Here is a 23091-nt window from a genome sequence, read left to right as displayed (position 1 = left end):
GAACCCCCCGCCGGGCTGACTCTGTTCTCTTCCCCCAGGCCAGAAGCTCTTCAGCTGCCACGTGTGCAGCAACGCCTTCTCCACCAAGGGCAGCCTGAAGGTGCACATGCGCCTGCACACGGGCGCCAAGCCCTTCAAGTGCCCGCACTGCGAGCTGCGCTTCCGCACGTCGGGGCGGCGGAAGACGCACATGCAGTTCCACTACAAGCCGGACCCCAAGAAGGCCCGGAAGTCTGCGACCCGGGCGGCGGCCGAGGGCCCGCAGCCCGTGAGCGCGCCCCCCGCACCCTCCACCGACCCCGGCGTGTTCATCATGAACAGCCCGGTGCTGACCGGGCAGCTGGACCAGAGTCTGCTGCAGCCGGGCCTGCTGGGCCAGGCCGTCCTGCCAGCCTCAGTGTCAGGTGGGCCGCGCGTGCTGGAGGCGCGGGTTGAGGCCGCGGGGGACTCATGCGCTGTGTCCACCCAGCCGACTCCCACGCTGCCCTCCCTGAGGTTTTCCCAGGAAGCAGTGGGAAGATGGAATTCCATCTTTCAGACGTGCTGTCTTTCCGTTTCCCATTCTCTCTACCATCCTTTCTGCATTTTATCCTTCAGCTGTTTGGTCTGTTGGGCTTAAACCTGTCTGTTTCTAGGTATTCTCAAAACTTAACAGACATAATTACTCCTCTTAAGCCTTATTTTTAATACACTGCAATTATTGAATTGCTCTTCGATCACAATAGTGTTTGAAAAGCATTACATTTTAGTCAGGTAATATTTACTAATAATATTAAATAAACATTATCTTTTGTGTACTTACAAAGAGTGAAGCAAGTGTTCATATTTACTGGATGTCTTAAGTGGCTGTCTCTCTGTCTAATGACCCATGGCGCAGTTAAAGCCCAGTAGAATGATAGCATTGTCTTCCATTGTGGACTTAATCAGGGTGATCTCTCTGAGCCTCATTTCCTGATGTGTTAAAGATGGATGTTACCTGTTTCACAGGGTTTGTTTTGTGACAGTTAAGTTGGACACATGTTAGTGATGCTGTTCAGACGTTCACTCAGTTGTGTCCGACTCCTTGCGACCCCACGGACTGCAGCACGGCAGGCTTCCCTGTCCTTCACCATCTCCCAGAGTTTACTCAAACTCATGTCCATTGAGTTGGTGATACCATCCAGCCATCTCATCCTCTGTCTCACCCCCTTCTCCTGCCCTCCATCTTTCCCATCATGTATTTATATATGTATGATATAAAGTAAGTACTAGCATTTGTTAACTGGATCATACTGATATGTGTGTAAACATACTTGGAAATCCTTGTATAGCATTGAGTTTTTCTGTTTAAGGAGGTTTCTGGCACCCAGTCACCCCTGCTGTCTCTTGCAGCTGGTGGTGACTGGACAGTGTCTTTGACGGACGGGAGCTTGGCCACCCTGGAGGGCATACAGCTACAGCTGGCAGCTAACTTGGTGGGGCCCAACGTCCAGATCTCCGGGATCGACGCCTCCACTGTCAATAACATCACGCTGCAGGTATGACGCCTGCTCAGCGCCTCTGCACTTCCCAAGTCGGAGTCACACTCCACGCGACTTTTCCGTTACAAGGCCCTCTGTGCTTTCAGATTGACCCGAGTGTCCTGCAGCAGACCCTACAGCAGGGCAACCTGCTTGCTCAGCAGCTGACCTCGGAGACCGGCCTGACCCCGCAGGGCAGCTCCCTGCAGACGCCAGACAGTACGGTCCCGGCCAGCGTGGTCATCCAGCCCATCTCAGGCCTGTCCCTGCAGCCCACGGTGACTTCTGCCAACCTGACCATAGGCCCGCTTTCGGAGCAGGACTCGGTGCTGACCACCAGCAGCAGCGGTGAGAGCTTACGCGCGGCTGGTCCCGGCAGCTGGGCTCCAGCTCGCTGCTCACAGTCATGCACCTGACCCTAAGATGCTGTTTTCTTCTCTGTGTGAAGCTTAACAAATGCATCACATGTCCTAAGAATGCAGTAAGCTTTTTTTTTTTAAGGATAAATGATGTTTAAGCAATAGATGCACAGAGATTATTGCATTCATAGAACTGGCTTCCTATTTCAACATAAGAGTTTTCTCTCTCTTTTTTTTTTTTTTAAATCATTTTAGATAAAGGACCTAGAGATGACTGATACTGTGTTTCGAATCTTACAAAGTCTTAGTTTCGCTAAAGTTTTAATAGGAGAAAGGAGAGTGTTATGATTCTTTAAGCCCAGCTTTGTTCTGTTTTATCACGGTGACCAGGGACACAAGACCTGTCCCAGGTGATGACCTCACAAGGCCTGGTCCCCACCGCCGGCGGCCCCCACGAGATCACCCTGACCATTAACAACTCCAGCCTGAGCCAGGTGCTGGCCCAGGCTGCCGGGCCGGCTGCCGCGTCGTCCTCGGGGCCGCCACAGGAGATCACGCTGACCATCTCTGGTGAGTCTTCAAGTTTTTAAAATCTGTTCACCTGCAGTTTAAGTAAATCTTATCTGTTTATTTTTTATTTTATTTTATTTTTTCCTGTGAGACAGCTTTGCATAAATCCTGTGCTTCAGGAAGTGTGTGTAATTTATCTGGGAAACTCCATTTAGTGAAATGTTCCTGCGGTTCATATCTCATGGCAGGAATTAAACATGGTGGTTCCCCATGCCACTTCTAGTTTGAGCCAGTTAGTTTGGTTACGTATTTTTTGTTTAATCAAGAGCAGAAAACCGTACTTCATAAATGCTTGTCATGCTCCTTTGAACTGAAGGAGTGTAATTGGTTTAAGTGTATACTTTTGGTACCCCAGAGCATTACAGATACCCACTCTCCTTACCTTTCAGAATTCTTCTCGGATCATGTAGAAAATAACGATAGAAAAATAGGTAAGTGGGTAGAAAACACCCTTTGGCAGCGCAGGCCTCTGGGCCGGCCTGCCGAGCCTCCGTGTCGGTCACCAGGCCTGTGATGCTCGCCGTCAGACCACCCCCTCGTCTCGTCTGAGTTAGCTTGGAGCGCAGTTTACAGGTGTGCTTTGTCCACGTACTTCTTAGCTATGAACTCCGTGTTAACTGAACAATTCTTAAATTTAGCAACAGCTTTTTTGACCCTTATTGTGCCCCAGGTCCTATTCTAGTAACTTTGATAAATGTTAACTCATTTAAGTCTTATAGAAATAACCTTGTGAGCTTTTGTTTTTTTCTTTTCTTTTCTTTTTTTTTTTTAAAAAAGCATCTTGCTGGGAGTCAGAGTAGCCTCCCTGGAGTTCCAGTGTGATTGCGGGAAGCACTGTGTTTTCCCTGACAGCGCTGAGGGTGTGGCGGCTGGACCCTGGGCCCAGCCCCAAGAGAGGTCCGCAGAGTGTCGCCTCTGTTCCACGAGGCTTCTGCAGAAACCATTATTGGCATAGTGCAGTTATTGAGAAGGAAACCAAAAGCTTTCTCTTTTAAGAGGTGTCTTTATTCCTTTCAATTTGTGAGAGAAATTGGAGGAACTGTTCCTAGATGGAGCTCTTTAGTGACAAGCACTGATTTTTAGGTTCTAACATGCAGCAAAAATTAACTTATCTAATCCAGCAACCTTCTTCTGTCTGTATATATATGTGTGTGTATGTGTGTGTGTGTGTGTGTATTTGAATTTTAGTGTTGGAAATGGAAGAGTTACTTTAAGAAAGCTATTTTGTTGATCAAATTAACTTTTTTTGAGTAATCTCAGTTTTAGAAGTGTTTTGCTAGTCCTAAACAAAGAGCACAAAGTGTGGGATTCTTGCTTCTGGTTCAGAAAATTTGGTTTTTTGTTTGTTTGTGGATTGTGCATCTGTTTCTCCTGTCTTTTCCTATATTGATCATTCAGTTTTATTGCTTTCTAGTGTATTTGATGAATATAATTTTTTAAAAAATTAGCTTAAAAGGTTTATCATAGGAGAAATCTTAATTAGTTGATGAAACTGATGAAGTTTGCCCAAACTTTAAAGGCCTAAGATTTATCTCCTGTCTCCTCATTATTGTGTGTGTCGAGTATGGGCTCTGAGGACTCCTAAGTCAGCAGTTTCTTAGCCCACTCTGAGAAGTCTGGAAGAGCTTTTAATTTGTGGCCACTTACAGAGATTTTCAGTTATTTTGTAGAATGTTCTTTTTTTCCATGAGTACATGGAATTATACATGCTTATGAATGCTAGAATACAAATATTACTTCAGTTAAGTTGTGTAGACCTTTCAGCAATTCATAAGAAGAGAAGTAAACATTGGGTGAAGATGAGGACTGTGGTCAGTCTCCCCAACTCTCTTACACAGTAAGAGCGCTCCTACCTGGCAGCTCTAGTCCAGTTATTCACAAAGAGCCTTGTCGAGCAGAGAGGAGAGCGATGCCACGTGGTTTTGAGCCTTTCCCCGCAGGCCTCTGACTGCGGTCTGCTCTGCTGGTGGTAGCTGCGTTTCCCGTCTCGCTCACACCTCCGGCGTTGCTCAGCAGTCTGCGCTTGCAGATGTGCGCCCGTGTGGCGCAGGGCTGCCGGCACTGGTACAGCCTAGTGCAGCATCCATCCTGTCTTTTTGCCCTCCAGTTTCGTATATTTGTTTTGCTTCCACCTGGCTTGACAATAAATTTTTTTTAAAACAGCTTGTCTTTGCCAAGTCTTTTCAAAGCATTCAGCCTGGTTTTCATTGAAAAGACAACAGGTTTTTGATGTTCCTGTTCCTCTGTTTGCTCACTGCTTGATCATGTTATGAGATTATGAAACTAATGAGGCTGGTAGGAGCCTTAGTCTCCTGGTGGGAGGATGTCACGGTGTGTGCAAGCCTACTGTGCGTGCCCGGGGTGCTGCAGGGCATAGAGCCTCCCGCAGCAGAGCCGCCGTGGCCGCCGCCCTCCTGTCCCTCCATCAGGCCCCCGAGGCTCCAGCTGGTCGTCCGCCATGTTGGGAAATAGTCCCAATTCTGTTTAAGTCGTATTCAACAAAGCATGTAGCCATGAGTGCTTAAACACGGAGTTAAAGTAGAGCTATTAAGAGTTACTAGAAGCTTCATAGGTTAAAACATGTGGACAGATACTTTCATTGAGGGCAATGCATTTCACAGTCTTGTTTTCATTTTTTTGTATAAATGTTAAAAATGAGATAGCTTTCATTTTTAGAGGGATGTTGTTATATGTTTAGCACACTTAGCAGTGTGTAAATTAACATGTTACTTTCAGATATCACAATGTTAATTTCTGTTTAGGTCAAGATCTTATTCAACACAGTTCTAATGGAAGTAGTGAACTAAATGGAAGCATAAGATTGTCAGCACCTACAATCAATAATCAATCCGCAGGTGCCACCTTGACGATAAGCAATGATCAGCTTCTCTCGCAGAGCGCAACGTTGAACTCTTCAGGTACGCAGTGAACAACCGAAAGGCTTCTTAACGTGTCCGTCGAAGGGCTGTGTGCGTCCTCAGTGGAAAGGGCCACCTGTCCTTCCAGGTGACAGCTGTGTCGGCTTCCTGTTCTCATGCGTTTGGTGTAATTCCTGACGATTAGAGGCTCCTGTGTAATTCTGGGACCCAGAACTCTCTCAAGCATTACTGACCTTTCAGGGTTGTTCCTACCTTCTGCAGAGTAAGGGTAAATGGTCTCAGGCAAGCGTGCGAGGCGTCGTGCGTGTCTGCAGGCCGGCCCGGATGGCTCCATCACACCCAGGCTCCGAACGGCTCTCGGGCTCCGTGCTCTGTGCTCTGCGGGGTGAACCCTGTGCTACATTGTCCTGAGCGTACGATGGCAGAATTATTCATAAAAGGCTTCTTTCTAAGGTTTCAAAGTGTCGACTTTAATAAAAAGTAAAAGTAAATGGGCTCCATCCAAATCAAAGTGCCAGAGCTTCAGTGCCACGAGGCCTCGCCTCACAGGTGACGCCCCTATTTTCTGGACCTGACAGAGTGTCCATTCCCTCCTCAGCCCTCTTGTTTGACAGCCCTGTATTTTTTTTCTTTTAGAGGGTCAGGCTTCATCTTTAGGTCTGTGTGGCTCTTCTCAGTACCCAGACTGCTCTTTCCTGCTTGCTTGGCGTGCCTTTTTACCAGGTGGTGGTCCATTCCCCGCAGAGCGCGGTGCCTGCTGCGTGCTGAGCGCGCCTGAGGGGGGGCACCTGGCGAGGCAGCCGCGGGCCCCTGCGTTTTGGAGCCCAGGAACTAGCAGGGTGCTGGCATTGATCGCAGAGTCCGCGTGGCGGTACAGGGTGACAGCCAGTGCCACACGGGAGGGAAGGCCGCCCCGAGTGCAGGTCACGGGGCCGGCGGGCTGACCCGGGCCGGGTGGTGTCCCGCGGGGAGGTGTGTCCCCCGCCAGGGAGGCTCCGGGAGCCGTCCGTGCTGGGGCGGGCGGTGAGCCGAGGGCTGCGTGCGGTCAGGGTCCACTTAGGACCCCGAGGGCCCTCCCGACTGCCCTCCCCTCTGCTGAAGGGGTGCCTGAGAGCCTCGTCAGCATCTCGTGTTGGTGGACTGGGGCGGGTCCACAGCCCGGGCTTCTGACGGTCATTTCCACCTCTGCCCTCTGTTTTCCTGTCTCTGCTTTGGACTCACTCTGTCCCTCCTTCGTTGGTTTGTTGTTTAATTTTGGGGTGCTAAGAGTTGTGTCATAGAACTGCATTCTTTCACCTATTAATTTAAAGTGAGAAGCTTCATGTTTAGCTTTCAGTTAAGGGGAGTTTTCAGTTCTGATTTCGTCTGTGATGGGTAAGACGTCTGCAGTATGTCATATGCTGCTAAAGTCACATAGCATACTTGTTTCTGGAAATGTTTCCTGACAGTCGTGATTTGTGTCTGGCTATAAAGGACTAGTTCTCACTGCCTCCAGGGCTCTGACATCTCTCCCGCCCTGTGGAGCGCTTACGTGAAGCGACAGGAGGCTCTGAGTCTCCTGTTCGGCCCCAGTGCCTGCTGTCACGCTCTGGTGGCGGTTTCTGTTCCAGAACATTCCGGGGTTGGGCCTCCTGCTTCCCTGAGGAGCAGCCTGCTGCAGCTGGCGGGACCGTCCACCCCCTTGGGGGCTCTGCAGGGACTGTCCGTCCCCTTGGGGGCTCTGCTGGGTGTCTTTAGCGAGTCTCGGGCCAATTAGTGGAAAGACAAGGAGAGTCTTGGGTGCGTCCATCTAAACGGAGTGGCGTCTTGCATGGCTTGGTGACACTGGCATTCGTTGAGAGAGCAGTTTGTGTGCTGTCGGGCTTGTGTGCTGTCGGTCCTCAGGCGTCCCGGCTGGAGCGCCCGCTGTGGGGGGCTGGGCGATCCTGCGCGGGCCAGGACGGCGGCGGGCGGTGCGCGGGCCCCAACGCGTGCCCGGATGTTTCTGTAGAAGCTGCGAGCACGCCCCTTTCTCCTGGTTTAGTTTTTCTTTTGTTTAGACTGTTTTAGAGCCACCTGAGAGCTTTTCTCTCTCCTTCTCTTCGATGCCCTTTTAGTTTAATTTGGTGTCTCATTTAAAAAAATTTTTTTTTCGGGAGTTTAATATTATAAAATAAAAGACATGCTCATAATTAAAGGATATTTGTATCAGTTATTATAAATACAGGATTAATTTCATATAAGCAGTTAGTTGCACTGTTAAATACCTTCGGCCCCTTTGGATAATCCTGACTGTAGGCAAAGATTCTTCACAGGTTGAACCACTCAATCTGTGGTGCCAAGCAGATGTTTTTAGTGAGGTTTGCACATTCCACTAGAGCTCATTAAGTACCCGATCTCATCTATACCTTATTGTCAAGAGACTGTGTCCTAATGGGCAACATTTACCTTCGAGTCAGTCAGTCCGGACCCAGCTTCAGGCCACACAAGTAAGAGCTGAAATGGAAATGACTTGGAGATTAAACGTGCCTCTTGTAGGATGAGCACCAGAATGCAGATGCTCAGTGTGACCCTGTGACAGTTACGCTGCAGACCCGTCATCTCCGTGGGAGGAAGGTGACGCAGTGGGCGTCGGTCTTTATACTCTGTGTGAATGGGACGTGGTCGGGGCTGGTCGGCTTCCGGAGCAGCGTGGGCTCCTCGCGTCTTAGTGGGGAGACACCTGGTACCGCCGTTTAGGGGTTACACATGATCTGAAGTGTGACCGTGAGTCAGTTTCACGTCTGGAGTGAAGCATGTGCAGTTGTTCTGCTGTGTGCCTGGCTTTGGAGGCTGTTTCTGAATCAGTTCCAGGTTATACTCCTGGTGAAGGGTTTTCCTACAAAACAGTCAATGTGTTGTCAGTACTCTGGGAGGCAGAAAGTCGTTACTGATAGAGGTCTGAATTTAGCACAGCTTTTTAAGGAATTTATCTTAAGTGGGTATTACCTTTTTGTTCTTCCATTAGTCCATTTTTAAGATAATTTTGGTGAAGAGATCAAATTCTTCTTTCAGTGAGAGAAGAGATCGGTTTTTTGTTTACTAGTTCTCTGTGAGGTTATTTTAGTTTAGCCCCTGTCTCTCCTAGACTTAAGTACAGTCATGTGTGTACTCAGTCATGTCCGACTCTTTGTGACCCCATGGACCGTAGCCCACCAGGCTCGTCTGTCCATGGAATTCTCCAGGCCAGCATACTGGAGTGGGTTGCCATTTCCTCCTCCAGGGGATCTTCCCAGCCCAGGGATCAAATCTGTGTCTCCTGCATTGCAGGTGGATTCTTTACCCCTTTACCAGGCTCTTTTCAGTCATATGGAGGCTTGCGGTACTTGAGCCAGGATCGTCCTCCTTGTGGGAAATGTCTTGAGTGTTCCTTGGGGCTCGCTCACCACAGTGTCTGGTTGCAGTGTGGACTCCAGCCCTCCCTGCAGTTGCTCGGTGTCCTCTCCGGGCCCGGGGTTGGGGTGCCGTGTGGTTAGTGGCCCTGCTTGTGCTGTCTCTGCTCTCCTGGGCTACTCGTCCTTGACCCGTCGCCTGCTCCGACAGTCGGCAGAAGGTCACCTGTTGCTCCTGGGTCGGCTTCGTCTCGGGAGTCAGGGCGAGGTGTGGCGTCCCGGCTGTCTGCCCCGGGTGCACCTGCCGTGAGCAGTTTGCTCTTCTTCTCCCAGCTGCGGCTCTCTCCCGAGTGATGCCGATGGAGCCCCCGCTCTGCTGGCTGGGCCCGGCCAGAGGCTGCGGTCCCTGTCCACGTCGCCCTCCCATTAGACTCGCTCCTGCACGCCGCGTGTGAGCGTCCGGGCGTGTGGAGGGCACGGCGGCGCAGGGTGCCGCCCCTCCGCAGATCCACACTCCCCTCCGTCCCGGCGGGGCTGCGCGCGGGGGCGGGGGGCTGGCGAGGTTCTCGGGAGCCGCGTGGTGCTTCAGAGTGGACGCACGCAGCCTCCTAATGGTTGTACTGCTTTTGAAGGTTCCAGGTCTGCGCGGCACAGTGTGCGAGTCCGGGAGTGTGGATCTGTGGAGGACGCCGGCCACAAGTAAGTAGCCTGGCCCCTGCCGCGCCTCGGAGCAGGCCCGGGGTCAGCCAGGCCCCGCGGCCGCGCGGTGTCCGTACCCAGGCGCCCCCAGGCAGCAGCGTGTGGCGCTCTGCGGGAGGGCCAGTCCCGGGCCCTGGCACCGTGGCTGCGGCCAGTGGGCGCTGAGTTGCCGTCAGGCCGGCGGAAGGACAGCCTGTGTGTGTACACGCGCATGTGCATGTGTGTCACGCTCACACGTGTCTTGGTTGGAGCCCCCCAGGATCTGGGCCCTGACCCCACGCCGAGCCGTCTCGTTTGCCAGCAGGTGCATGAGTCTCTGTCGTGTGGAGAGAAGGCCCGTCTCTGCCCCACCTGCCCCAGTGGCCTTTCTCGTGCCGTGGGCTGCAGAGGGAGAGGAGCAGTGCTCTGTTCTGCAGAGGGAGCTGGCGTGCCGCGCAGCATGAGTCAGGGCTCGGGGTGCCGCGAGGGCTGTTTGGACCGCCCGTGTCTCAGGCTAGGCAGACGTGCAGGGCAGTGGGGTCGTGAACGTGAGTGGGGTCGCCAGACATCCACTCCGGAGCGGGTCATCACTCAGGGTCCTGATGAGGACGGGACCCTGGAAGTGCTTGTCTGAGTGTCCTTCTGCGCTGGCCGCAGGGGCGGGACCGTGGGTTCACCTTTCTGCTCTTCTTTTCCCTGCTTGTTCCTGTGTGTGACGCTGGAGGGGCAGAGTTTGCGTTCAGAGATACGTGGGTATTCACGAAGGCCTTGAGGTAGCTTTGGAATCTGAGAGGCAGTGGTCTTGGTGGTGCAGCCTTGTGAGCCTAGGGGTGTAGATGCTGACCGTGGCCGACTTCTTCCTCCGTGAGAGCTGTCTTCCTGCGCCGATCCCCGCGTGCACTCACCGGCTTCTCCACTCATCTACTCGCTTCGCCTCTCTCGTAGAACTTAACGCCACAGCTGGAAGCCTGCCTCCCACGACGCCGCTGTCGCCGTCTGCCGTCTCTGCGCAGAGCCTGGTCATGTCCTCGTCCGCAGTGGGGGCCGAGGCCAGCGTCACGCTGACCCTGGCGGACACCCAGGGCTTGCTGTCCGGGGGGCTGGACACCGTCACGCTCAACATCGCTTCTCAGGTGGGTGCCATGGCCCCGCCGATGGGGTCCTCCCAGGAAACACCTTCTTTCCTAGGTATCTGTTCAAAACACAACTGGTTGTTTTCCAAATAAGTTTAAAAAGTAATTTTTTGATGCCAAATGGGAAATATAAGAAAATCCAAACAGTGCAGAAAAGCATAAGTAGTCCACCCCCCTAGACGGAACTGCAGTGAATGTCTGCATGTGTACATGCTTCTGGACCTTTCTACGCACACACGGGTGTGCGTGTTCTCGCTTTTACAGAAACAAGCTCGTGTGTATTGTGGAGTGTAAACTCTTCCCCCCTAGTTAATTTTACTGTGATTGCGTTCGCTTCAGTGATTTTAGCTGTGCAGGTGTTTCAGTGCCTGTGCGCCCTGTAGAGGAGGGTGCCGGGGGGGCTTCAGGCTGCGCGCCCTGTGGCTGAGGGCACCAGCGGGCTTCTAGGCACCCTGGCTGTTGTCAGTGGTGTGGGAATTCCAGTACTCCTTGCTACTTAGGTTCTTAGATGAACCCCTGCAGTAGGTGTGCTGGGTTGAAGGTTAAGATGCTGACAGGCCTTCCAGAGCCCCGTTGGGGAAATCCTGAGAAGCGGTGATTAGCTCTTGTGAGGCAGCCGTGTGGAGTTCCGACAGGGGCTGTGCCTGCTGGCCCCCATGTGCACACCCTGCTGCGCGGAGGCTGTGGCAGGCAGGTGGCAGGGCGAGGCTCCCCCGACTCTTGTCTGAGCCCTGCTTCCGCCTCCGGGCTCTGCTCTGCCCGCAGGCTCTCTGCCCTGGGGGCGACTCGGTTCCTCCCCGTGCACACCGGTGATGCCACCTTGGCCTGCTCCTGGTCCGTCCGCACGGCAGGCGCGGCCATGACGCACACCCTGTGCTCTCTGAGGTCCCCGCCGGCAAGCTCAGCCCTCCCAAGGGGACTCAGGACACCCTGCACGCGAGGGGCTTTGTTCCGGCCCACGAGAGCGCTCAGCCCCCCGGGCCCCCTGAGCAGTTGAGGAGACCCCACTCCCCTCAGCCAGTGCTCAGGCACTTACAGAATGCATGTGCGCTTGAGGAGTGAGAACTAGTGTGATTTCCACATCAGTGTAATCAAAATACAGCAAAGAAAGCAATAGTCTGCAAGTAAGAATACGAACCAAAAATAAGTCATTTTTAGGTGATGCCCTTTTAGTGGATTCAAGTCACTACTTTTGTGAGTATCACTAATTGTCGAGCATTTATTTTATCGGGCAGTTGACTTTTAAATCAGGGCGTTTGCATTGAGGATACTTAAATTAGCCATTGATATACCAGTAATAAGCTAGTAAACGCCATTGTATTCAGAATTTTTTATTGTTGTTCTTGTTGCTTTTTGTTTTTGCGCTGTGCAGCATGCCAGATCTTACTTCCCCGTAAGGGATCGAACCCCAGCTGGCTACAGTTGAAGTGCAGAGTCTTAATCAATGGACCGCCAGGGAAGCCCCAGGGTTTTGTTTGTTTTTATCAAGCTTTTTTTTTTTTTGAGATAATTGTGAATTTGCAGAAATTAAAAGAAGTAGCACAGATCCTGTGGACTGTCCCTTTACTCAGTTCCCCCAGTGACAGCATCTTATGAAACCGGGGCAAGAGCGCCCAGCAGGTGTCCCCATGTTTAGTGACAGCTGGGTGGGGTCATGTCGCAGCTTCTGAAGCAGTAATCTTCTCCGCAGGGTCAGCAGTTCCCAGCCTTACTCACGGACCCTTCTCTCTCGGGCCCCGGAGGTGCGGGCTCACCCCAGGTCATCCTGGTGAGCCCCCCTGCACAGCCGTCGTCTGCCTGTGAGGAGATCACCTACCAGGTACAGCACACGTGTCATCTGCAGTCTCTCAGGGTTTTCAGAGCACCTCACTTCAGAAGGGGCAGCCTGGAGGGTACTGGGGAGAGCCTTCGGCCGGGGCTCGGTGCACCTGGGGCCGCGTGTCTGCAGAGGATGGGGAGAGCCTTCCGCCCGGGCTCTGTGTTCCTGGCGGCTGCGTGTCTGCAGAGGATGGGGAGAGCCGCCAACCGGGGCTCGGTGTGCCTGGGGCCGCATGTCTGCAGAGGATGGGGAGAGCCTTCCGCCCGGGCTCCATGTGCCTGGCGGCTGCGTGTCTGCAGAGGATGGGGAGAGCCACCAGCCGGGGCTCGGTGCGCCTGGGGCCACGTGCCTTCCAAGGAGGAGCAGGCGCCGAGCACAGGGACCCGGGTGGGCACGGGGTCTCCTTCTCTCCATGACTCGGGGTCAGAAGGAGATGTCGTAACCAAAGCTGTGAGACCTGGTTTTCAGTTTAGCAGTGTCTCCTTGATTTGCCCACTGATCAGATTGCATGTGGCCATTCCCTTGCGTTTAGTTTTTTTTGTTGGATTTCCTGTGATACCTTTGATGTTTCTTTCACGTCGTTATACATTTTCATAGGGATTTTCACGTGTCTGTACGTGACCTGTTTGTCATCTGACTAGTCTCTTTTCTTAAAATGCATTTTTTGGAGGGGGTGGACAAAACACTTAGTAAATGATAGTTCTAAATATAAAGAGTCTAAAAACGCCTAAAACTTTTCAGAAAAGTAAAATACCGATAATAAATCTCTGAATTTTTTTTTTTGAAGAATTAAATTTTATGCTTAAGCAGTTTTAGCTATTGGATTTTAAGGTAATTAGTTTTTGGTCTTTCGGTGAGACTAGGACTTCTTTCAAAAGGAAATTAAATGTAATCAGCAATGGGAATTTCTCCCCATCTGGCCTGAGTAACCAGAGCCCATTTAGCTAGATTTTGGCTTGTGTAGCTGTTAGCACAAGAGCACTTTCAAGTTCAGGGGTGCACTCACAGGTCTCAGGACTCAGAAAGGTCTGTTGTCCCTGTGGTTACAGTAAAGGCGACATCCCCTGAACGGAATGTCTGAGTCAGAAACATGTCCTGTGTGCGTCTTAGTTTCTGTAACTGTTGATGAACGCATGTCGGGGCCCCGGGGTTTTTAGTGGGTGTCCTTCCCTGCGTGTCATTTGTTGTATTGGGTGGGCTGTTTCCTGTAGTAACAGAACAGCCTTGAGTGTCATTTATTCCCGGTGGTTTTCAGCCTTTTTAAAAAGACTCAGCAGAGATGCAATTTTGCGGGGAGCTGAGCACAGGAGTGTCTGTCGTTTCTTTTCTTGGCTCACACAGATGCTCCTGTGTAGACGCAGGCCCACCTCACACAGGAGGCACAGGCCAATCGCTTTCCCACGGTGTGTAGCGTCCTTGCATCGTCGGAACTATTCGATCGCTTGTTTCATCCCTTTTTTCTAGTAAACCGCGGCCCAGATTAGTGAGAGCAGTTGGCGGGAGCCTGCAGTGGCCGCCGGGTGTTGTCTGGGAGCCGGGTCTCAGCGGCTCGGTTGGGATTCTGCCCTGTTGCAGGTAACGGACGTCTCCGCCAGCCTGGCCCCGGGCGGCGCGCCCGAGAAGGAGGCCCGGCTGCACGCGTGCCTGGAGTGCGGCTGCAGCTTCACCTCGGCCGGCCTGCTGCTGCAGCATAGCAAGGCGGCCCACGGGCGCGAGCGCATCCACGTCTGCCCCGTGTGCAGGAAGGCCTTCAAGCGCGCCACGCACCTCAAGGTACGGCCCCGCCGCCAGAGCACAGAGGTGCCCGTGTTCGCGCTTCGTGGGGGGGCAGGGTGTGTGCGCTCCCTCCTCGGGGAAGGGTCGGGTCCACTGTGGACACGCACAGAGGAGAGGGCAAGGCGGGCCGGGTACTGGGACACCTGGTGGGGGCACAGCGCAGGGGCCGTGTGTCTGGCCCGCGGTGCCTCCTCTGTGCTCGGTTACTGGAGCACCGGGCCCCACAGACGCCCAGGTGCACGCAGGGCCCAAGCCTCCTTCCTCAGGGCCTGCCGAGGAGTCGCTCGGGCAGCACACCAGCTTCCGTTTTCCAGGCCTGCAGCTGGCTACACCTCTCACCTCCATTCCTGCCGTGTTTCCTGAGATGGGAAATCCCAGTATTAATTAATATGCTTTGAAAAAGAGAACCCCACATTTGTTTTTAAAAACGAAACACTGACCATCATAGCAGCTCTCCTTGCAAAGGCCATGGCCAGGAGGTTGGTGAGGTTGGGGTGCTGCCCATGACTCTCTGAATTTGACCCTGTCAGTCAGACTGTCTGTGCTCTTGCTCAGGTCATGCCAGCAGCTCCACTTTCCTAATAAAATACTCACGTTTGTCAGAGGAGTATAAAGTGCTTAGCTTTACACCCGTAGTAGAGAGTACGGAAGTTATAGTCTGATAGAGAATAAATATTTTTAAAGAAATAAAAGAATAAAAATGGTTAAAGAAAATTTAAGGTACTTAAAATCATACACGTACCTAAGGTGTAGCTCGCTCTCCTGTGACCATTCTGGGGTGGCGTGTTACAGACAGACCACCTTCCCCTGAGAAGCCTGGCGGATGCTGACCGCTCCATCAGAGTTGGTGCAGCAGTGGACGCGTGGTGGTGTGATGGGATGGCAGTGGCGCTGCCCCCCGCCCCCCACCCCCACACACACACACCGTGGTCTGTGCAGCGGTGGACGCGTGGTGGTGTGACGGGATGGCAGTGGCGCTGCCCCCCGACACACACACACACACACACACACACACACACACACACCGTGGTCTGTGCAGCGGTGGACGCGTGGTGGTGTGACGGGATGGCAGTGGCGCTGCCCCCCGACACACACACACACACACACACACACACACACCACCACACACCGTGGTCTGTGCAGTGGTGGACGCGTGGTGGTGTGACGGGATGGCAGTGGCGCTGCCCCCCGCCACACACACACACACACACACACACACACACCGTGGTCTGTGTAGCGGTGGACGCGTGGTGGTGTGACGGGATGGCAGTGGCGCTGCCCCCACACATACACACACACACACACACACCCTGGTCTGTGAGGAAAACATCAGATGAGTCAGTTAAGGAACATCCTGCGAAGTACCCAGCCAGCCCTCTCAAACCTGTCACGGTGGCCGACAGGCCGGCCAGGATGAGGCCCTGGGTCACGGTGGCCGACAGGCAGGCCAGAATGAGGCCCTGGGCTCAGGGGCCTGGGTCTCCCTGGCAGGCCACGACTCAGCACTCACCCACCCCCGACTCTGCTCCACGGGGTCCTGACTGGAGGTGAGCCTGGGGTCCTTCTCCTGCCGACTGGCCTTTCTGCGCTGGTTTTCCTGTCCCGTTTCAGGTTTATAAGGCTCTGTTAACGGTCGTCAGTGTCCTTCATGTGTGTGTGTCTTCCCCAGGAGCATATGCAGACGCATCAGGCTGGTCCCTCCTTAAGCTCTCAGAAGCCGCGGGTGTTCAAGTGTGACACGTGTGAGAAGGCCTTTGCCAAGCCCAGCCAGCTGGAGCGCCATAGCCGCATCCACACAGGTAACCTCGGGGAGGGCCCCGGGTGAGAAGTCCTGCCACCCACGGCTCGTGGCGGGAAGGTCACATGCAGCGTGTGTGTGTTCGTTTGTGAACAGCACCCGGTTCATGAAGCACACCCACCCGCTCGGGTCCCCTCCTGACTCCTCACCAGTTTACCGTGTAGCTGACTTCCCCAGATGGAGGCTGTTGCTGTTTGCACGTGGAGGTCTCAGGTGCTCCTGCCCACCTGTCTGGTGCCCAGCCTTATCACGGTTCTGCCAGCCCTGGTGCCCTGTTGGCGGCTGCCTCCGACTCACTCTCAGAGGGCTCCTCCTCCCTGGTGCCCTGACTGGCACCTGGGCCTCGTGTGTCGTCAGCAGGCGCCTGGCAGCCTTCATGGGCTGTGTGTTCTCAGAGATGCCCTTGCTTGTCAGCACAGATCCTGGAGCCTGCTGGGTACCAGCCAGGAGCTCGAGTGACAGACCACCGTGCTGCTGCTCCATAGTGCGTCTCTTCAAAAACGTAACTCAGGGCTGGAAATGACTGCCTTGTGTAATGGCACACACGCACGGGCAGGGTTTGCACACCTTCGCAGGCACCTCGTCACCTCGCTGGGGCCGCTTCCCTGCCCGTGGGGGTGCCTGTCCTCAGTCCCGGCCCTCCTCGCCTCAGCTCCGCCTCTGTCTGCAGGGGGCGCCCTGCTTGTGCCGGTGCTGCCAGTAGGGAGAGCCGCCCACGGGGTCGTCTCCCTTTCCGTCACCCTGCTCATCTGACAGGGCCCTCAGTTCACCCGTGGCTGTTCTTTTCCTCGGGTGTGATGTCGCGGTCCCAGTCCAGGGATGAGGACAGAGATCCTGACCGGTTTCGAGGACTCTGCCTGCCATTGAGAGCAGTCCTGAGACCTCCCTCATCATCGCTGAGGAGGGCCGCCTGGAGCACGGCGACCCAGTGCCTCCAGAGTAGCTTTGGGGTTCTGGCACCTGATCCGGGGGGCCTCATGGGGATGAGAGGCAGCCAAGCAGGGCATGTGGGAAAGAACTTTCTAGGCCGAGTGAAGTCTTGTGCCCTGAACAAGTGAGGACCCGGTCCTGGGGCTGAGAAGTGTGTGACAGCAGGGGAGGTGGGGCCGCCAGGACCAGAGTGGCTGTGCAGTAGGTGCTCCCCAGGGTGGTGCTCACCTGGACAGTGCTCACCTGGGCAGTGCTCACCTGGACAGTGCTCCCCAGGGTGGTGCTCACCTGGGCACTGCTCCCCAGGGTGGTGCTCACCTGGACAGTGCTCTCCTGGGTAGTGCTCACTGGAACAGTGGTCTCCTGGGCAGGTAGGTGCTCACCCGGGCGGGTGCTTACCAGGTAGTGCTCACCTGGGCAGATGCTTTCCTGGGCAGGTCCTCACCTGGATAGATCCTCACCAGGACAGGTGCTCACTGAGGTAGGCTCCCTGCAGAGGTCATTCTTGGCAGCTTTTTCTTCCATTTGTAAGTTTATGTATCAACTTGAAAGCAATTAACATTTAAAAGATACTGTATAAACCATACTTTAATCAAGTGGATTTGGTATTCCTATGTTCTCAACATTGTTCAGCTTTTCTTTTGGAAGCGTGTTGTTTGAACCATGTTTGTTCATTTCTGGATACTTCGGGACTTTGCGTAGCTTTGTCTTCTGTCTCCCTGCAGAGCAGCCTTGCTAGACCCTGGGTTAGCCGCCTGAGTGACACAGCAGGGGGACATCACTAGGGTCCTGTAGAACTCACATCCCTTCCTGGGAGCTCGTGTGTGTGTCCCTGGGAGCTCTGTGTGTGTGTGTGTCTGTGTGTGTGTGTGTGTATGTGTGTGTCTGGGAGCTCGTGTGTGTGTGTGTGTGTCCCTGGGAGCTCGTGTGTGTGTGTGTGTGTCCCTGGGAGCTCGTGTGTGTGTGTGTCCCTGAACTCGTGTGTGTGTGTGGCCCTGGGAGCCCTGCTGTGTTGTGTGTCCCTGGGAGCTCGTGTGAGAGTGTGTGTGTGTGTGTCTGGGAGCTCGTGTGAGTGTGTGTGTGTGTGTCCCTGGGAGCCCGTGTGTGTGTGTGTGTCCCTGGAGCTCGTGTGGAGAGTGTGTGTGTTGTCTGGGAGCTGTGTGAAGTGTGTGTGTGTGTGTCCCTGGGAGCCCGTGTGTGTGTGTGTGTGTCCCGGAGCTCGGTGTGTGGTGTTTCCCTGGAGCTCGTGTGTGTGTGTGTCCCTGGGAGCCCGTGTGTGTGTGCCCTGTGTGTGTGTTGTGTGCCCTGGGAGCTCGTGTGTGTGTGTGTGTGTGTGTGTCCCTGGGTGAGTGTGTGTGTGTGTGTGTGTGCTGGGAGCTGTTTGAGAGTGTGTGTGTGTGTCCCTGGGAGCCCGTGTGTGTGTGTGTGTGTCCCTGGGAGCTCGTGTGTGTGTGTGTGTGTGTCCCTGGGAGCTCGTGTGAGTGTGTGTGTGTGTGTCCCTGGGAGCTCATGTATGAGTGTGTGTGTATGTGTCTGTGGGAGCTTGTGTGTGTGTGTCCCTGGGAGCTCGTGTGAGTGTGTATGTGTGTGTGTCCCTGGGAGCTTGTGTGTGTGTGTGTGTGTGTGTGTGTGTGTACACTCCTCGCGGCCGTCCCTCGGGGCGCTGACCGAGCCGTCTGTCCTCAGGGGAGCGGCCGTTCCACTGCACGCTCTGCGAGAAGGCTTTTAACCAGAAGAGCGCGCTGCAGGTGCACATGAAGAAGCACACGGGGGAGCGGCCGTACAAGTGTGACTACTGCGTCATGGGCTTCACGCAGAAGAGCAACATGAAGCTGCACATGAAGCGGGCCCACAGCTACGCAGGTGAGGCGGCCCGCAGCCACCGCAGGCTTCGGGAGGCCCCTTCCTCGCGGCGGCGGCCTGGACGCTGTCCCCAGGGCTGGGGAGCCGCTGTGGGGTCTGCGTCCTGTAGTCCCGCAGACGGGCGACCTTGTTCCCATGCTGGCTCGCCAGCGTTGGTGCCAGCAGAGTGAGGGCGTCTCGGTGGGGCCCTGCTGTGTCCCCCCGTCCGCCTCTTCCTGTGCTATCTCGGAGTGCCTGGAGACTCTGGGAGATGGGCGTGCTGGCCAGTCGCCTGGCGGGGGCTGTGCTGGGAGGGGCTGGACCGCAGCCTGTGTCTCTGGTTCAGGTGCTGTGGCCAGGCATGCAGTCAGGCCTGAGTGCAGGGGTGAGTACCCCAGGGTCTCCGGGAGCCACAGGGCAGGACCCTTCATGCTGGTCAGCTTTGGAGGAAGAGAAAATCCATCCTAATGTCTGCACACTAGTGCTTCTTGCTTTTCTTTCTGTTAGAAAAGTCTTGTCAGTGGTATTAGTGATGGCTCATCAATGTCATATCAGCATAACCTTGACGATCATAGAGTTTGAGAGTGTACCGAACAAGAGCTGTGTGGCTTCATGTTCAAGTAACAGTGATTGTTAGAACCATGAAACCTGCAGCTCAAACGGTTCTTCACTGGGATGGAGAAGAAAGCAGTTTGGGAATGCCTCGTCTCTGTGTTGTCCTTGTTTACATGTGCGTCATCTCACGTCGCTCTTTGTCCCACGGCAGGGGTGGTGCCGGAGCCCGTGGGCCAGCAGGACCAGGGCGCAGAGGCGCTGAGCCACGCACTGCACCTGGACGAGGTGGTCCCAGAGCCCGCGAGCGAATGGCAGGCCCTGGCCAACGTGTTCTGACGGGCGCCGCCCCGAGGACGTCCCAGAGTCAAGTGTGGAGAACAGAGCGCTTGGGATTTCTCTTTTGAAGCCTCAAGTGTTATAAATGTCACCACAATAGTTTTTTTAGCTATAAAATGGTCTAGAGATCACTGACTTTCAGCGACTTCCAGGAAGGAGCTGGGCAAGGTGGAAGCACAGCGTTCTCATGTCTCTGCAAGCCACTAAACTCAGGTCCATGTCAGCAGTCTCACCCTCCCCGTGGCCAGTGCAGCCAGCTGGACATCCGCCGGATCTTACTGTCATCGTGGTGTGATCAGCAAGACAGGTGTCAGTGAGAGGGAAGGCAGAGGGTTCTCTTTTCCTTCGTGCTTCCCATGACAAAAGCGTAGCTCATGAAACCAACATAAGCTAGGTGCATGAAGTTCAGAGGAAACGCTACGACACACAGGGAAGTTTTTTCCATTTTTTTCTGTGTGTGTTTCAAAATGAGTAGAAATGTACTTTTTTTTTTTTTAAAGCCTACCATATGTTAGTATACTGGGACCGTGAGAGATGGCTGGACCACTTCTCTCCACGACAGAGAGCTTACCCGTCAGTCAGGAGAAGGCAGCACCTGGGGCGTGGACGTGAGGACAGAGTCAGCCTGACCCACGAGTGAGAACTCGGCTGTCCCCGCTGGAGGCGGCCCCGCGCCTGAGTCCCCGCCGGGCCCACCGCCAGGTCAACAGCAAGCACAGGCCGCACTGCAGATGGCAGACCGCAGTGCCGGCTCCCGCGAGCGGAGACGCTGCTGCCCGTGCGCCCCAGCGACCCAGAAGATAGGAGCCGGTCCGAGCCCCGTGGTGTTCTCTTCGTCCATAAGCAGGTGTACTTTTTATTTCAGGGAATCCTTTAGTATCATCAATGGTGCCACGTTGAACATGCCCCAAACCAACCAAATCCCGCCCTTGCTGGGGCAGAGCGCGCGTCGGTCCCACGGCATTCCAAAGACAGAAACTTCTTACTCCACGTGACTCTCTCCTTGGAAATTATTTATATGTTCTATATATAAATACGTATGTACATATGCAGATATATGGGCCTCTGTGTGGCTGAATAGTATATTTTGTAAATAAGCACTATCCCTGTTACAGAGAGAGCGACAGCATTTTTACCTCCAACGAGCACTTCAGATCAGTATTGCATTCATTTTGTTAATAAAGAAACGGACATCCTCGTCGTTGTGACATAAAGCTGGGGTTGCTTTTTTTGTGTTTGTTTTTCCTAAGAATAATTGCCTTTATTTTTTCTCATTGCCTCACTGGTTTCAGAAGAGAGCAGTTTTATTATAAATATTGTATGGACTTTGTATATTAAGAGAGGAGCTCATTTCAGATTCCTGAAGAAAGACATTTCACTGTTAATTTTTGAAGGGGCATCTTTTGATTTTTTGTTGTTCACACTTTTGGCATATGTATATAAGTAGTATTGATGGTGATATAAAAACTTTTGTTATGTGAAAATATTTAAGTCTAAAAACTGTTAAATATTACTTTTTTTTTTTCAAACTGCTTTGTGTATTGTATATTTTTTTAAAGAAAAAAAAAAAAGCCTTATTTGACTTGTGATACTGGACTTCTGTATCCTGAGGTTTTTCTTGAATGTCAGTGTGTGTACCTGGCTGGAGTCCGTATATTCAGAATAACTGTAATTGTGCCAGAGTTTTAAAGGTTCTGCTTTTAATGCACTTTTCTTTTATAATTTTGTATTAAAATATTTTAGAAATGTTGATTAATTTTGGTGAACAAATATCTCCAAAGTTGAAATTATTGAAATTTTAAAAATTTTGTTCTTGCTAGGTTATTTATTTTGGTTTTAGCATTAAATGTCATCTCAGGTCAGTCTCTGCAAGGGGTTTGTTTAATTCCTAGTTGTATAGAAAGCATAGTTCAGTGAATTGTATTGGTGCACAGCCTGTTTAAGTAAGGCCTTACCAGGTGAATCTAAAGCCTACTTTTATTTTGGTTAAAGAAAAAAAAAACCTATCAGTAATCCATTTTGTGAGTCTTCTCAGTTTATTATCAGGCAAACACAAGACATTAATGTATTATTTTTATTTACTTCCTAATTATAAAAGCTGCTTCTTTGCAAAACATTCCTTGAAAAATAAGGTTTTGTAAAGACATAATTTCACTTGAACTTTTGGTGGAGTGGAGTACAAGTTGATCTTTATACTTTACCGGTTGATAAAAAGTCTTCTGACAAGAGATTTCTAGTCTCCTGCATAACCAGGGTTTTGAGGATAGATAATTGTATTTTTTAAAAATATCTATCATAGCATATCTGCTTTGGAATAACAATAAATAAAAAAATGAAGTTAGGAAATGTGATTATTTTTTTTCTTTTAAAATATTTACTGTAAGATAGTTTGGCGCATGCATTCAGATATGTTTTCACAGAGAACTTCAGTGGTGTTTTCCTGCGCCTCCGTGCAGCGCACACGAGCACCACCCTCGTGAGGCCCACGTGAGGAGCTTCTGGCTTAAAAATCAGGCTGTGCCTCGAGGCCGGCCTGCCGCCTGTGTTCGCTGCAAGCTCCTGCGTTGCTGCCCCTGTTGACCGTAACGAACGCCACCCCAGTCACGTAGGTGCCTGCAGAAAGCTGCAGCTGCCTGTAGCTGAGTCCCGTGGTAAAGAGCTGGGCAGCTCTGGGCAGCTGCAGGGCGAGTCCCCTTCCCTCGGACGCTGCCCTGGGAGCTGGGCATAGTTCCCGGGAGCTGGGGTGGGGAAGCTGGAGGGTGTGGAGAGGGGAAGGGTTAGTGCTCAGTGGTGTCCAACCCTTCGTGACCCAATGGACTGTGGCCTCTGTCCCTGGAGTTCTCCCGCAGGAATACTGCCGGGGACTGCCGTGCCCTCCTCCAGGGGCTCTTCCCGACCCAGGGGTCAGAGCCGGAGCCGGGTCTCCCGCGTGGCAGGCGGACTCTTTCCCGTCAGGGTGTGTGTGGAGCCCCATCCATGCCCACTGCACAGGCAGGCACGTCTGCACAAAGGGCAGCAGGTGAAAACGGGGCAGCTTTTCCAGCGCCTCTCCCCGCCCGCTCCCCTCGGCCCCTCAAGGACTTGGCAGCTTGGACAGGCCTGTGGTCGGAGAATCCAGCACGGAGGGAGCTTGTGCTGTTGGTCCAGTGGATAGGAGCTCCTCGAGCTCTGACCACCAGTCACCGACAGAACGAGACAAACCCGGCCTAACGCAATTCCTGTCTTCCCTCGAATTTCCATTTCATCCCATCTCAGCGTTTAACCAGCGAGTGTCTCTTCACAACAGGGCTTTGTACCAGCGCCCGTAACCATCTGTAAGGAAATGTGAGCCTGAGTTTTACAGTCACAGCAGAATTCATCGGCAGGAGGGGCACACGCCAGTACAGGGTGAGATTCTAAAAAGGAGGTGGGCTTCTCTTCTTCCTGTGGCTTTTCCTCTTTGCAGAAGACATTCATAACTCACAAACATTTTTTAATCGTCACTCCAATTTATGTAAATAACATGATCTTAAGAAAATGTGTAAGACATGGGGCTTCCCCCGTGGCTCAGCGATAAAGAAGCCATCT

The 23091-nt window shown here is 53.0% G+C and overlaps 1 protein-coding gene across 5 annotated transcripts in view; it reads left to right on the top strand.

Moving 5' to 3' along the window:
- Positions 1–21875, top strand: part of ZNF236 (zinc finger protein 236) — a 68983-nt gene extending 47108 nt beyond the window's left edge. For 3 of the 5 annotated variants that reach the window (XM_043443891.1, XM_043443889.1, XM_043443892.1), the window contains 12 exons: positions 39–404; positions 1372–1517; positions 1607–1847; positions 2249–2428; positions 2818–2859; positions 5191–5346; positions 10281–10468; positions 12159–12287; positions 13863–14060; positions 15733–15862; positions 18478–18654; positions 19400–21875. In XM_043443891.1, the coding sequence (XP_043299826.1) occupies positions 39–404; positions 1372–1517; positions 1607–1847; positions 2249–2428; positions 2818–2859; positions 5191–5346; positions 10281–10468; positions 12159–12287; positions 13863–14060; positions 15733–15862; positions 18478–18654; positions 19400–19524 (2078 nt within the window). In that variant the 3' untranslated portion in view covers positions 19525–21875. Of the gene's footprint in view, positions 1–38; positions 405–1371; positions 1518–1606; positions 1848–2248; positions 2429–2817; positions 2860–5190; positions 5347–9289; positions 9357–10280; positions 10469–12158; positions 12288–13862; positions 14061–15732; positions 15863–18477; positions 18655–19399 lie in introns of those variants that run through there. The other 2 variants (XM_043443890.1, XM_043443893.1) reach the window with 2 other exon arrangements.
- The last annotated feature ends 1216 nt before the right edge of the window (positions 21876–23091 follow it).

The sequence above is a fragment of the Cervus canadensis genome, chromosome 23 (assembly GCF_019320065.1).
Source record: "Cervus canadensis isolate Bull #8, Minnesota chromosome 23, ASM1932006v1, whole genome shotgun sequence".
NCBI classification, from domain to species: Eukaryota; Metazoa; Chordata; class Mammalia; order Artiodactyla; family Cervidae; genus Cervus; species Cervus canadensis.
The sequence above is the reverse complement of the archived record's forward strand: the minus strand, read 5'-3'. Positions and strand labels throughout refer to the sequence as shown.